We start from the raw sequence: 16,433 nt of genomic DNA, 5'->3' as shown, positions 1-16,433 counted from the left end.
TCATAGAATATTTTTTTCAACAGACTTCTTCCCAAAAAAAAATGTTCCTCACTGAAAACTTCACCATATCAGCATTATGGCAGAAAGCCTTATAAAATAAAAACCTTCATTACACTTTATTAAAGACACCAGGCACAGATGAAGATGAATAATACATTTAGGTTTTTCCGCTCATCGACTCTTAGCGAGTGTCCACCAAACTCTGACTGATTCCACCACTTTCACACGTCGGACGTGACTTCCATACAGAAGTACACTAATGCTTTCGAAGCATATGAGCCATGTTTTAATACATACCCAGGGATTACATTCTGTGTGTGTGTGTGTGTGTTAATGGAAAATATGACGTATGAAAAAAAAGGTTATTAACGGCTTAATTTTTATGTTGGCAGTTGCAAGTCACAGCAGTCTTTCAGCTTGCTGTTGATTCGAGTTCCAGCTCATTTGTCAGGGCCTCTTATGTTAAGCTCTTCAGAGAAGCTGTCTATGACCTCCTGATGATAAGAACCGAGCTGAGCAAACACCATCCCTCTTACTTCCTCTACATTCTCCTCATCACCAAGATGCTCAGGTCACTTTCTAAACGCTGCTATTATTGGCTTGTTCCGAGCCTGCGAGTGCGAGGCAAAGGAGGCGGGTCATTATGCTAAGCTCCGTAGTGAGTGTAGTGGGTTCTCCTCTCACACACTCCCAGGACAGATTTTTCTTCTTCTTCTTCTTTTTTTTTGAAGTAACTGACCTAGTTCCACCTATCCTATAGAGAAAGGTGCTAGAGAGAGATACGAGCTCAGGACTTTGCTCTAATGTATTAGTGTGTATTGCTCTCTACTTAGTTAGAAGTGATCATATTGACCCTTTGACCTGCAAGAATAATCCAAATTTAAAGGTCGTCTTTAAATATCGCAGGCTTATGTGTAGAGATTCGGCAATTATCTCTTGTCTCTTTTTTTGGAAACTCGCTCCTCACTCTTTGGAATATATTCAACTATTTGATTAAAATTCTTTCACTTCTGATGCCTTTTTGAAGAGTGTGTGAGTAAGATAGACCAAATCCCTGTCTAGAGATAAATGTCAGGGCTGCATTCCCATACAAAAAAAAAACTGCTCCCCATGCATAATTAATGCAGAGTTACCAGAGTCACAGTGTGAAGTTATCCCTGTGTGATGCAATGATATTCTACAGAGCTATAACTAGTCCTTAAGTTTCCAGATCCAGAAGTTTCTCATTCATTGTTCTTCGAGTGCACCAACATCACACTCAAGGCCTGTGGGCAAGAAAAATTGCCCGCTGCCTCATCTATCTTGCACAAACTTCTGTTTGAAACAGCATGTAGTACTGCTCAACATTTTCTCACCAAACTTTCAGCATAGTGACCTGGGTATCATACGCATCTCACATACACACTCTTTTCAGAGTGCTAATAAAAATCAACATCAGTCTGCCGCCTTGAGTGCGAGCCAGGAAAAGAGATTCAGAAACAGGTTTGGTGTTGACCTTTAGTCTGAATGTATCACTGAATGTTTAGAGACCTGACCAAAAGACATCTGACCACCAAAACCATGCCTTTCCAGATTTAGTTCCCACTTAGTCGTTATAATCACCCCCAAATCTTCTAGAAAGGCTTTTCTGCAGATTTTTGGAAGTTAGCTATTAGGGGCCAGGTGGCCTGGTGCACAAGACAACATTCTAGTGTATCCCAAAGGGTTGAGGTCAGGGCAGAGTCAGAGTTCTTCCACACAAACCATGTCTTCATGGAGCTCTGCATTGCCATGCTGGAACAGGTATGGGCCTTCTAGTCTCACTGAAGGGAAATTGTAATGCTACAGAATACAAAGACTTTTAGACACTTCTGTGATTCTGACTAGGCAACAGCTTGGGGAAGAACCCTCATGTGGGTTTGATGGTCAGGTGTCCACATACTATTGTGATGGAGTGCGAAGACAAGAGAGATGGAAGGCTATAAACACATGTATTCTTAGTAGAGAGTGCAAATGGAAAACAGATATGTAGATGCTTTCATGCTGTCAAAGCCTAGGTTATTGGTGTTAATCAGTAGTATATATAATATGCCGAAAAATGAAATGAATAGTCTTAAATTATGGCCAATCAAAGGCTCACAAAAATTGCTGGTATGTCCAAGGGAAGAAAGTGTGTTTGACACACCTGTTCTAGTGTATTTCTGTGTTTCAGTACTGTATGCTGGAGTCTGCAGGGTACGGCTGAACAAATATCATTCTTTATCAGCAAACAGAAGCAGTCACTTCTACACTGCACGGAGAGGCATTAAAAGCTGTAGTAACCTTGGTTTTAAAAGATTATTTCATACAATCTGGCTGTCCTTTGAAATAGGATTTGTATTAGTGATTCAAGGGAAGTTTCAAGCTTGCAATCATATTGTCATTCCTCCTTTCTGGCCTTGTCAAAATACGCTATGCTGAGGATCTTGTGAAGTAACCTTTCATTACTCTTTTTCAGAGGAGCGTGTAGGTGGCAGCACTGGCGTGAGCTGAGGTCGTTTTGCATGTGGATACATATTTGACAATGCAATGAAAGAATAACCCAAACAAAGAACAATTTTTAAACCGCTCTGTTTCTGTTGTGAGCTATTTTGATCCTCAGGGCCTCGCCTAGCCTTGTGTCACCACCGCACTTCCAAAGATGCTTTGAGTTTTTCCATTCTGCGCTGGAATGTCAAAGGCCAAACCAGGGCCGGTATTTCCTGTGGCTTGTCTTCGTCTCAAACTGCTGCTGACATCATAGTATATTCCGCCTGCTGTTTCAGGAGCTGCTTAACTTCATGGCATCTCCCCTTCCGGGAGACAATTCACACCAGCACACGAGAGACAGGCCACAAATCAGCATTATCAGAGGTCTGAGACCCCATCATCTTTGACCTCACAGGAATCTCAGATATCCTCTTCCTATTCTCCAGGGACCAAGAAACCCATGACAAAGTCTTCAGTTTAATCGTCTTTGCTGCTCTTATCTCTCACCCTTTCAATGAGCTATGGTGGAAGACAGAGGGCCGGTATCTTATCTCCCTTCTACTGAGGTCAGTGTGAAGGCTGGACATGTCAAAACAAGATAACCTCAAGGAAAGAAACCAGGAATAAACAAGGAGTAGACACTCACTGGCCACTTTATTATGAGCACAATACCAGTTACCTTTTGCCCACACCTTTAACACCAGCAGCTGCAGCCTGAACTGTTAACAGAGAGTCCTAGTAAATCCAATCAAACCAATAATTTTTGGTTTTTGTAAAAAGTGGCACCTGTAATGATTCAGTGAGGTCAATGGAAACAATAGGAGCAGTCTGAAAGGAGTACCTGCTGAAAGGCTGTGATTTCTACACCACGACTTGGTGTCATACATTCGGGACTTCCGAGCAGATACGCACTGAACAATTGCATGCGTACCTATGTACCTAATTTACTGGCCAGTGAGTGTTGCTCTCACTAGGTAGCTCTTTTTTTTCCTCATCTGGTATGAAAGTGGATAAGCAGGATGAGAACTCTAATCTAATCTAAATGTACTAAGAATAACACTGACTTCAGCCACAGCCTTCATGAATATGACACTGTATAATTTAAAATACAGTCTACTAGCGTTTACACTCCTCTACCGAAAACGTATTATAAACAGCATCAAACGATGACCTGTCCGATGGCAGGAAATCACAGGAAGCCAGCAGAGTATACTGTATGATCCCGCAAGGAAGCGGTCAGCCCCTTTTACATTACTTTCGTGGAGGCTGTTCAAAAACATTGTGCTGTTCATGCATGCTTTATAGCACAGAGCTCTCCTTTAATGGGCTGCTAAAAACAGCCGCATCACCTCTCAGCTGTTCGGAAAGCCGGCGACAGAAAGCAACACAAGAGCCTCACAAGAGCTGCTGAGTTGTTCACAGGCTCAGCGTGCAGCCTCACCCTCATCCTACTGCCTGTTTATCTGATACGCTAACACTAAACCCTCCACTATGTGCACTAATATAATTACTTCAAGAAAATAAGACCCCAAGGAGTTAAAAATAGTTTGTGCTGTCAACATACTGTAATTGCACTTACCGCATTACACTGAAAGTCTTTCTGATCAGGACTCGATAGTGCAAGTCAAAATCCACCAATCTTCAGCTGTCTGCTTATGCAAAATGCTTTTATACGCCTCAAGGACAAGCTGATGTACACAAGAAGATGGTATAACAGTGAATATGGATTGATTACAATTGGTGTCACAAGTGTATATAATATAAACGTATGTCTATGATCAATCAACTGTTGGTTTTATACACACATATAAACCTCAACCGTATAAAAGGAAGATTGATTTTTGCAAGCCGATGCGACATATCCATCCTGTCCTCATTTTACATATCAATATCTCCCTGTCTGCAGCGTGCGCTCGTCATCTCCCCACCGTCCACTTGTCATCTGTCAGTCACCGTCACTTTACTCCCAAAGGGGAGTTGTTCTGTGCAAACCCTGGCTGTTGCTAATTATCTGTTTCTGCCTATGTGGATTAAATCTCTAATCCTCTGGCTGTTGGCCCACATGCATTCACTGAGACCAATACGCTAATGCACAGATTTCTCACCCTATTGACTGCTAAACTGGAAGCGCTAATGTAATGTCTGCAGTTGGCACTTCCTAAATACCCAGCACTTATTGTTTATCTGTCCCACTGTGACATGATGGGCCTGATATAGCCCTCTCTGTGCACAGCAGCTTTTTTCTTTTCACCGCTCAAAACGTACATTCGAGAAAATATGATCCAGATAGTGTGAAGGGGGGGGGGCATATTTTCATCCAATTAGGAACTGAGATCAGTTTTAGAGACCCGCCTCACAACGTTAAACTCAGCCATGTTGCGCATCTCAAAACCCTGCTTTTTATGTTGTCTCCTGTGGCTCAAGAACTAGGCCATGTGTTTGCTGTGAACCCCCCAAGAAAGCAGCCCTCATCACTCTTGCTGTCAGTTTGCTGTTTCATCTTCCGTTCAAAACATGTTTACGCCGCATGCCAGCAAGGCAATTTGCCTCTTGTGAAGACACCGAAGCTTGTCCTAAAGTTCGAAGAACAGACACTACCTGTGTTTATACCACAGTGCTGCTGGATGCTCGATTCTGATTGGTCAGAAAGTGTTGGTTATTGTTCTATAACGTGTATATGCACTCTTTTTAACGATATGTTATCGTCTATCTGTGTAGCAGAAGCTTACTCAGATTTGTGGAGACATTTAGTTGCTGTTTTTAGGAAGGAGTCTCCAGTGACAGCACAGATAAAGTTGTTCCAACATGGGAAAGTCTTTGGAATTGTTAAGGTGTAAATGATAACAGGAAATAAGTTTGTATCACAGACATTCTGCAACACTAAACATGCACATGAATAAAAAGTGTCATTTTGTAAATAAATAAATACGTGTTTGTAATTCGCTGTGGGATAAGAGGAACAAAACACTTCAGCGTATGCTGTTGCTGGAAGCTAGCTCAATTAAATCTTTTCTTTACTTTTAGAGATGGGATGATTTCATGACTTAAAGCAAGAAAACCAAGACAATATTCCAATGCCGTGTGAAGACGAGCAAGATAACACACACTGCATTGAAGTTCTCCTTAGCAGTAAACCTCTCTCCTCCAGTTTGAAGCCGTTCAGAGATCGGTGGAAAGAGTAGGACGAGGATGTAGAAGGACTTTCTGTTCCTTCTGTTATTCTCAGTAACACTTCAAATAGCAAGTCACATAGCATAGCCACACCTCTCCTTAGATTTCATCTCCTCTCCAGCTGAGAGTTTTATTATTCAAGCAGGTTTCTCTACAGGTTTCCCACTCTATGTCTCTGGCTGCATTTTGTTAGGATGCCTTTTGTAGACAAGGAAACATAAGCAAGGCAGCGTTTACATGTTTGCACTTATGTCTCTTTTAAACGTCCTGTACACGGTAATTTGTACATATTAAAACATGCTGAGGCATTAAAACATGCCCGAACACTCCAATCACACCTTCCGTAATGTTTCATAACAAGAGGAATATTAACGTTCAGTGGATCGACACACCTCTGTTAAAATGCCATGTTTTTGTGATGTAAAAAAGGAAACCAGAATAAATCAGGTCAGGTCTATTTCCACCTTTTATTGTGAAAGAGCAGCCAACAAAATCAATCAATCAAAAAATAGAAATATTTTGGAAAAGAAAAAAGCTTCTGCACCTGCTCAGAATTTAACCAATCACATTCGATCTCACGTCCCACTGTAAATATCATTCACCTGTCATGCAGTGAAGTGATTCTGATCTGTCCCTGTAGGATTTTCTCGACATTATCTTGGTTTTCTTTTTGCATGGTCTGCAGAGAGTTTCCCAGACACATGCAGGATCGTACTGTTGACAGGTATTGATCAGGAGAGGGCAGAAAAAGGATTTCCAAGCCATAGACGAAGGCCGTCATTAGACAGTGGAGGAAATCACAGTGACATTACCAGGAGCAGGATGTCTCTCCAAAATTGCCAGAAGGACAAAATGAACACTTACCAGGGAGGCTGCAAGAGACCTACAGTAACATTAAAGTTTCTGCAGGAATATCTGCTCCTTCCCTGCATGTCCCTGCATTGTCCGTCCCTTCCCTGCATTGTTGAATCTCTCATGTTCAGGCATAACATTATGACCAAGTGAAGTGAATAACGCTGATTATCTCCTCATCATGGCACCTGTTAGTGGGTGGGATATATTAGGCAGCAAGTGCACATTTTGTCCTCAAAGTTGATGTGTTAGAAGCAGGAAAAATGGGCAAGCGTAAGGATTTGAGCGAGTTTGACAAGGACCAAATTGTGATGGCTAGACAACTGGATCAGAGCATCTCCAAAACTGCAGCTCTGTTGGGGCCCATGTAGGCCACATTTTGCAGTTTACAGGACTGCTGCTAACATCTTGGTGCCAGATATCACAGCACACCTTTAGTGGGTTCTAGTGGAGTCCATGCCTGGGGTCAGGGCTGTTTTGGCAGCAAAAGGGGGACAAACACGATATTAGACAGGTGGTCATAATGCTATGCCTGGTCAGTGTATATATAAGCAACGAACTATTTCACCCAAAGAACACCCTCAGTGAAGCATGGTGGTGGCAGCATAGTTCTATAGGGCTGCTTTTCTTCAGCTAGAACTTTAGTCAAGATAGAGGAATGAATCAATTGTGCCAAATACCAATTTATTTTAGCACAAAACCTACAGGCCTTTGGTTAGACAGCTGGAGATGAAGACAAATTTCATCTTCCAGCAGCATAACAAGCCAAAGCACAAATCCAAGCAAAAGAAAATGGCTTCAGAAGAAGATCAATGTTTTGTAATGGCCCAGTCAGAGCCCAGGTCTAAATCCTATCAAAAATCTGTGGAAGGAGGAGAAGGAGGCGCATGAAAGATCCCCTCACAATTTGATAGATCTGGAGCATTTTTGGAATAAAATAGTGGAATAAAATTTCCAAATCAAGTTGTGCTAAGTGGGTAGACTCAAATAGCTTACAAGGTATACCACAAGCCTGTGTGCTGTATCACAAGTGAATGTTGCAAGGAGGTTATTGCCACCTATAAAAAAATTTTTTTTACTTTAATTTCAGTGCTTGCTATGTCACAGTAAAGGTGGAAAAAGATCTGACATGATTTATCTTGTACACTACAAAAACCTGCACACACAGAGGTGTGCAGACTTTCTATATCCACTGTGTTCATTTATTTTTTAAGGTAAAGGATATATACTAAAGGTACAAAAGACATACCCATGATAGTAACCCCTTAGCAACTAGAAAAAACACACCGTGGTACCTTTATTTCTGTGAGTGTACCTACAGTATATTGCCAAAAGTTTTGGGACGTCTGCTTTTACATGCACATGAATTTAATGGAGTTGCCCCCCCCCCCCCCTTTGCAGCTATAACAGCTTCAACTCTTCTGGGAAGGCTTTCCACAAGGTTTATGGGAATTTTTGACCATTCCTCTAGAAGCGCATTTGTGAGGTCAGGCACTGATGTTGGACGAGAAGGTCTGGCTCACAGTCTCCGCTCTATTTTAATCCCAAAGTTGTTCTATCAGGTTGAGGTCAGGACTCTGTGAAATTCCTCCACACCAAACTCTCTCATCCATGTCTTTATGAACCTTGCTTTGTGCACTGGTGTGCAGTCATGTTTGGAACAGGAACATCCCCAAACTGTTCCCACAAATTTGGGAGCATGAAATTGTTCATTAAGAGTTCCTTTCAAGTGGCCAAGCCCAACCCCTGAAAAACAACACCTGAATTCAATGATTTGGAGGGGTGTCCCAAAACTTTTGGCAATATAGTGTAGATACCAAGCAGGTTATAGCAGGACATAGCAGACATAAATATTATCTGACGTTTAATTAAGAAATGCCGTTGTGAGTGCCTTTACAGTAGTCTGATTTCTAACTTGATTTCCCAGTGATTTCTAGTTTCCAATACCGCAATGATTCATTCAGCTGTAATGACAAGCTGTGACAAATGATTTACTGCAACCACCACCCCTCCCTTTACCTCCCTCTCTCTCTCTCTCTCTGTCGGGTAAACGAGACTTTAGGAACAGCAAACTCCTGCATTCCTGGAGGATTACATAAGACAGGCACCTGTTTGTTGCATACAGCTTCATTGTTTCCCGCTGCAGTTTTAATCTTTCCAAAAGATAACTCAACCCTGAGCACTGGAGCGCTCATCTCTTCTAGGAGAATTAAATCACAACGTCAGTCAAATTGCAGGGAAATTAATCAGCACCTAACGTCGTTGCACGGAATTAAACTTAAAGCCATTTACCCGACGAACCACGTGAGCCACTTTTTCAAATATTTCATGCTTGTTCAAACTGTTGCCGCTTAACTCACTGGCAGCAGAGCCAGGCTTATTTCTGCAAATTAATTTCCATTTGTTATTCTGCCTGTCAGAAGCTGGCCTTGTCTTGTGATGATTATTTTGGGATGCATGTGAGGTTACTGTTCAGTTATTAAAGAGTGCGATGGAGAAATCCGAGCTTTTTCACCTGTGCAGACTGTGCTCCATAGAAAAGGCTGTCTTGTATCCGGGCTTGTTTCTTTTCCTGACCCATTGTTTGCTCACACTCTTGTCCGTTAACTCTAAGCTGCTGGCTCTGGTTACATATATTCTCTGCCAAACATGCATCAATCCCAGCAGAGGAGGCACAGATAATGGTCTCGTTAGAATAGCATCCTGCCTGTCTGGCTCACAATCATGGCTATAAGCTATGTTTTTATTTTAAAGGATCACCAGTGCTCGAGGATAACAGCAGGATCGACTCACCAAATGCTAAATGTGCTTTTTTGATAGCTAATGACCGCGGAGCAATATTTTAGGCAAATCTGTCGAGCGGTTCCTTCCCCTTTAACGTCATGCATGGGTATAATTAGCACGACTAGATATTTTTCTTTTCAGTCCCTTTTCAAGAGACACGGGCCCTCCTCCTCCTCCTCCTTCAGAGGAAGAAGAAGAGATTAAAGAGGTCGTCGCTTGTCTCTTTAACCTTCGTGATGCTGTAAACATGGCTGTATGATTGGATGTTCTGCATGTTGTTCTGAGGGAAGTGGCTGTTGTGAACAAAACAAACGCCACATGAGCTGATTAACTACAGCATACAGGAAATGTGCTCTAGCACCCGGGCTTATTGACACGTAGACTGACTTTAACATGGCATGTGGTAAACTAAGGTCATTAACAAAGGAAAGTCAGCCATGTTAAGCGCGTAATGGCACTGCCTATGCAAGAACTAAATAACAGATATGCAGGGCCTCGTGATTTTTCTGTAATATTACCTGCTACGTCCAATTTGTAAATCAGAAGAACACTTAATACAGAAATGAGTTATTACGCAAGGTGTGTAAATACACTACAGGGCGGTATCGCTAGGACACACTTGGAAACATTAGTCACACCGGTCCTTCACACCTCTAATTTCTCCACTGCACTGGACCAAAATTCAGCCTATAATGTGCTGTCTGGTGTGATTTTAAAGGTAATGGTTCAGCGAATAGCTAACATTAGTCAGCTAACTGCAAGCAACAAGTGTCATTAGCTGAAAATTGCTATCTGAGACACTGATGTGACCGCTATTAAAGTCCACAAGAAATGGATTCTTAGCTGTGATAGTAGATTCTTCCGTATGCTGATTTAGTTCTTTCAAAGTTAGTTGAACTAAGCGACTGAGACCACTGCAAAACGCAGTCAAGATACACCAAACCCCCGGCAACTCTAAATATATCTATCAGTATCTGGGCAGGCTTAGCTACATACAAAGTACAGAGATTAGATTCAGAGACAAATCCAGCTGATGGAGAAGGTTGGTTGAACACCTGTCACATAACCATCCTTTCGGATCAAAACAAATAAACTCGACTGTTTGGAGAAAATGCTCTGCCAAACACCATCAAACCTTGTTTGGTGCTAAGAAGCTACTTCTGTAGAGCAAGAACCACCCCCAAGAGCCGGAGTGTTGCACTGGTATCCACAACGCTCTAGAAATAGCTCTAGACCACACAAGTTTTTGATTTCAGGGGCTTTTTCAAATAACACTTTCCCTGTTTAGTGTTTTTCAGAAGGAATACTGTGTTTTTCTGTTGGCTAATAGAACAGAAGTTTGCTAGTTTCACCCTGCTGAACTGAGCCTCAAGCAAAATTTACTGCATTTTTTGCCTGGTGAATGGAAAACCGGAGGAAAAAACTGATAAAGTGAATTTGTTATTAAAATGAAATACCAGGCCGGATAAAAAAAAAAACAGTAGTGGCTTCTGCTTAGAGTAATAACACTTTTCCAGCAGACACTGCAGCATGACTCGGCTCAGCAATTTAGCTATAATCCTCCACATTGTCACTGTTTTCACAAGCCGTGTCATAGTTAAGTACCCGTGATGAATTTAGTTACCATTCTCATCCCTTTCCCCATGTTAACCAAGATTTATGGTCAGTGCTGATCTTGAGTAGTAGTCCTCTTTGTGGTGGATTGAAGAGGCTAGTCACTGATTTGACATTTCTTGTGGGCGTGTGGGTGTGTGAGCTGCCTTTTACTTGCCAACTAACTTGTTGTGTCTTGTGCGTATTAGTCCGGTTGATTACATAGAAATGCAGCCCCAGTGTGCATTTTAACTGGCTGCTTAGATTTTATTATAGTCCAGCCTCCTCACAGCTCCAGGGTCTGCAGTTTGATCCTGACTATTATTATATGGGTTTCTTCTGGGTTTTCTAGTTTCCTCCAACTTTCCAGAAACATGCCGTTAGGTGGACTAGCCAGGCTAAATTTACGTTTCTCATAATCTGAGTGTGTGCATGATGGTCTTGCTGGACTGGTGTCTTGTCCAGGGTGCATTCCTGCATCACACATAAGTCACCACTCCCACATGATTACTGAAGATGACGATTGTCCTCATACCTGTTCATTCATCACATGATCATCTCCAGAGAAACTCCTATTTTAACGGGAAAAGCAGCAGATGCACTTTTCAGTGGAGAAGCGCAGTGTGAGAGTGTCTCCAGAGAGTCAGTGCTGTAAGCAGACTCGGACATGGCCACGCATTAAAAATTGTCCTGTTTACCAGGATGTTTCCTGTTGTCTTCCTGTTGCTGTTATGTATTTCTGTTAATGACTGTCACTATGAATCCTTAATCATTTTTTCTTATTACCTTGATAGATTTTCCTTGTGCTTTGTTGATTCTCTGTTCCCCAGACTAAATAAAACAATGCTTACCTAATAAGTGGCTTACTTCTACGAGCACACACATCATTATTAATGAGTATTCTGAATGTTCCTGACAGTTGACACAGAGAGTCCATAGAGCAGCTGTGATTAAGAGTCTAGAGGACACCTGGAGGACCGAGGTTGACCGAGCGCTTGGAAGTTTATCCGTGTTAAGAGATCAGTGGTGCGTCCTCTCTTAGATGAGAAGAACATCTGGCCATGTCTGTGATTACACCACATGTGCATGATAATAAGCAGGGTGATATACAGCTGATGGGTTGTTATGACAGGAATACAATACCTTTTCATTTACCGTCCTGCTTTCTCACTCGCTCTCTCTCTCTCTCTCTCTCTCTCTCTCTATCCACCTTTCCCTCAGCCATTTTTTTCACTCTCTCTTGCTCATCGTCAGAACTCTTCCTCTGCTCCATAGACGCCTCTCAAACCGCAGTAATGTCACTGCTCCTCCAGATGCAGACATCCCAAAACTTTTGCCCATCCCCCTCACCCCCCATCCCATTTCCCTCCTCCTTTTTTGTTCATTTCTCTGCTTTCTGTCCTGTCTGCCACGGTATTTCTCTCCCTTCTCTCCCTCTGTGTGCTGCCTGTTCTTGCATGGCTCAGGCTGAGGCTTTGAAGTCTGCTGTCTGCTTTAATGAGTGCATTTCTGAATGGCTCTGTATGTGCTGCTGCAGATTTAGAGGACTGAGGGCACTGCAATGCTACCTTGCTCCAGGGAGCTGTTTCTCTCTCACTTTCTTTCTCTCCCCTCTCTATAAATTTCTGCCTTTATCTTCATTTAATACTCTCTCTCTGTCTCAATTTCTCACTTACTCCCTCAGTGTCTCTCTGACTCTCTCTCTCTCTCTCTCTCTCTCTCTCTCTTTCTCTCTTTCTTTTCTTCCCTTCACTCTTTCTTTCTCGCCATAATGCCACTTGAACAAGACTTCTGCCTCTCCTGCACTCCAGGGAAATGCTGCTTGGGTTTGATGTATAAATCATCCCCTTCTCGTTTGCTCTTTAATTAATGACCCCCATCTGTTCTCGCCTAGCCACTTAGAAATTTGAAAATGCTGACAAGCCGCGTGAATGGCTCTACTTGTTCGTCTGATGCAACCATCCAACAGCAGCTGCGTACAGGAAGCGTACCTGCTCCCAGGTGGCTCACACAGCAGAGAGAGTGAGAGAGTGAAAGGGAGAGGGAGACTGAAAGAGGCAGGAAGGCAGGGATGACTAGCTGCCACCAGTTCCAGGGAGCCAGCTATCCCAGTAAGGCTGTGTGTATGTGTGTGTGTGTTCGTAGGGTTTTCACGTGAGCCCCGGCAGAGTATCTGAAGCAGTTATGGAGGCATCAAAGACAAGCGCTGCGGTGAGTCACAGGCTACCTTGGCCCTTCTCTGTGTCGGAAGTGTGCGGGCGTCCACGATGCCCCGCATTGCTGACAGCAAGGGGATAGGTCGAGAGGGCCAGGCTGCATCCCACTTGCATGATTAGACATCAGAGGATGGACAGGCTCCAGCCTCTTTTCAGTGTGCCTATTTTATTGTTGTGTTTGTTTTGATCATGGCTGTTCTCATCACTCCACGCTTTTTGGAAACTTGTTTTATTTTATCTACCCATGTCATTACCACTAGCCGCCTGGCCAGGCACCATCTGTGCGCTTCTCTTTCATTCTCTCATTCCGAGTCGGGTAGGTACACGAGTTGCTAACCAGAGAGGCTGGGTTCATTCAGACCGACACATCTCTTGCGTTTTGTATTTTACTCAAGCATGCACAGAAATTTCCGTTACAGCCTATAATTTCTCATCATAAATATAGGTGTTTGCTAGAGATCCGTCATGGCTAACAAAGAGAGCGTGGGTCTTTTACGTACATGCTTTACAGTCTGTAACTTGGCAGAGAGAAATACAAATAGCCAGTCTGTGGCTAACCTTTATTTTATTACCGAGGATTACTAAGCGGCATGTTCTTCACAGTGGACACCAGGGCATAAGGAGTTCACCCACAGAATGTCTTCCCCCTCACTGATAATGACTGTGTGAAACTAATTTGCCATTAATTTACTTTTTTTGGTTTGTTTTGAACTCATACTATCTGTGTCTCTCTTCAGTTTGTAATCATTGCTCTATATGTATAATTCATTAAGGTGAAGCATCGAGGGCTTTTAGGATCTTAATACGAAATATGCTAATCAGTATGTTACTCCGTTTATGCTCCATGTAATTCCAAGATGAAATTTTTAATTTGAACCTGTAACCTTCAAAACCTACAGATATCATACAGGATCAGGCAATTTTAACAAACTCATCCCAAGGCAGAAAGTGATGTACAGCACTTCTTAATTTGAAGGCTTGATTACCTTCCAAACTCAATTTTTTTTCTCCCTCTTTCCAACAGCAAACCCTGGAGAATAACCTTACCAATCTGGTAAAAAGGAACAGTGAGCTGGAAAACCAGATGGCCAAACTCATCCAGATCTGCCAGCAGGTGGAGGTAAGTCCAGCCAAACTCACAGTACGGTATTACTCATCATCATCATCATCATCATCATCACCAGACAAAAAAACGGCACACTATCCCCATAACAGTCGAGTTTGGACACTTTGGCCCACCACTTCTAATAACACCTACACTAGAAATAAAAGCCAAGTCTTTTATTCCCCTGTCATTTTCAGTGACTTATATATTTTGAATATTTATTCAATTAATTGTATTAAAATATTAGTCCACTATAGCAGAGAGTACTAAAGCAAATGATGAATGTCCTTTACAGGAAATGTTTGTGCAGTCACTGTCCTTCGTATAGTCACTTTTCTGCCCTTTTTCCCCTGATTATCAAATCACTCCTTATAATGGAGGTAAGAACATTGGAAATGGCTATAGAGCACCTGAGTCATACAAAATACACTGTTCCTATGTGATTTAATAAAGGTCTTGGACCAAGAGACAGAATGACTTACAAAAAGGTCTAAACGATAACAGATTTCTTTACTACTCTAGTTCTGTGCTTTATTGCTGTCCGTATAAAGCGTCTCAGATACTCATACATCAAAAATATACCAGTAGTTTGCAGCAGTGATTTGATTTGTCCATGAAATCCATTTAATTTGTCCATGAAATCCTATTGTACCCAAACAATCAGTCGATTACTAGGCAGATATCGTTTGTAATTGGACCAGAATAGATTTTTTTATTTATTTATTTTTTTTACACTGAAATGTTGTGTATCTGCCTGAAGTAAATAATTATAGAAGTTTCTGGAAGCTTAGTTTATTCTGCATAGGCACACTGGAAAACATGTCCACACAACCTATTTATGTGACTAGAGACTAGCGCAGCGAGCTGGAGGGATCAGTAATGTTGTGTCTGTTTGATGTAAAATTGTAAGGCTATGTGACATCCAAGGTCAGAGACAATATGATGTGGTGTTAAGAGTTTATAAAACCTGACTTTGAGAGTTCTGCTCAAAAAAAAGTGTATGCCAGGCAAATGTGTATGAGGTATTTGAGCTATTTTAAACCTGTTCCTCTACTAAAATACATGCAAAAAGTTTGCATGAAGATCTATCATCTTCTTCCTTGACATAAGCAAAACCTGGCATGAAGCTGTTTGTTTGTTTCTCCCCTTGCTTTGGTCACTTGCTAATTCCACTAGCCAGATCTCCTTCCATCATACAACAGCTAGTACCTGAGGAGTATGCATGCTAACACATGCTTCAGAAGACAGTCTATCAAACCGCATTCTTCATGAACTGCTGCTCATGCCGTGTCACAGGAAAGCAGAGTATAAAAATCCCTGAACTCTTCTGTACACATGAGCACACAGATACCCACGACTGGCTAGTGTAGTCGTGATTGACGGAATAGAGCCACAGACGGTTGTGGCATCGTCAGTATTCATATTCACCATCTCCGCCGATGGGGCAATCACTTTTCTGTTGCGCCACTCAGGAGTTTATTGCTTTTAGCATGCATGCCTAAGCAAAGTTTGTGCATTAGCCGTGGCGCTCAAGTGAGCTCCATTAGAGAGTTGCGCCCTCTGAAAAAAAGAATAAAACGGGGTCATAAAAAGAGCTCTTATCTAGTCATCTATAAATTATGATAGATGATTTGGAGGGGTAGAGAAGTTTTTATAGCATAATGGCACCAGTGATCATGTTAATGGTCTTTATGCAGTGCGCTCAGTAGGAGTTTTCTGGTAAAATAAGGATTAAACTAATTTTAAATAATTTAGGTTCCATTCTGGTGCACCCCCACTTTCTTGAACGAATACCCCAAGAATTTTCTGGACCACTCCAGATTTTTAGGCACCTTTTCCTCCCAATTGAACTTCTAAGCCATTGCAGCTTACTGTTTTACTTTAACAAAGTGGCTTTATGTGAATCGCACGAAACACAGTGTGGCACTGGCCACCACGTTGCAGTCCGTTTCTGCCTCATTCATTTTTAATAACGCGGTTCAGTATCTCCCTCTCGGTGAGAACACAGCCCCAGGCCTCAGAGGATTGTTTCCTGGCCTTGCACTGGGGACTTCCTGTCCCATTTTGTCCTGAGATGTCTGTGCAGAGAAAAGCCAAGCTGTAATCAGCAGCAGGACAAAAACAGAGCTCGCTGGCATCTGCTCTGTACTGTTAAGATTGTGTGTGTGCTTTTTTTTCTGAGATGTCCCTCACTGGTGACAGGCTGCAGGGACCCCCACGTCTGC

The 16,433-nt window shown here is 42.3% G+C and overlaps 1 protein-coding gene across 7 annotated transcripts in view; it reads left to right on the top strand.

Annotated features, from left to right (window-relative positions):
- The window catches only part of mid2 (midline 2), a 123,529-nt gene that overhangs the window by 86,775 nt on the left and 20,321 nt on the right, over positions 1-16,433 (top strand). For 6 of the 7 annotated variants that reach the window (XM_058396682.1, XM_058396681.1, XM_058396684.1 and 3 more), the window contains exons 3-4: positions 13,033-13,098; positions 14,128-14,223. In XM_058396682.1, coding sequence (XP_058252665.1) covers positions 13,033-13,098; positions 14,128-14,223 — 162 coding nt within the window. The remainder of the gene's footprint in view (positions 1-13,032; positions 13,099-14,127; positions 14,224-16,433) is intronic. The other variant, XM_058396685.1, reaches the window with a different exon arrangement.

This window comes from Hemibagrus wyckioides, linkage group LG08 (genome assembly GCF_019097595.1).
Source record: "Hemibagrus wyckioides isolate EC202008001 linkage group LG08, SWU_Hwy_1.0, whole genome shotgun sequence".
NCBI classification, from domain to species: Eukaryota; Metazoa; Chordata; class Actinopteri; order Siluriformes; family Bagridae; genus Hemibagrus; species Hemibagrus wyckioides.
This window is presented reverse-complemented; position numbering and strand designations above follow the sequence as displayed.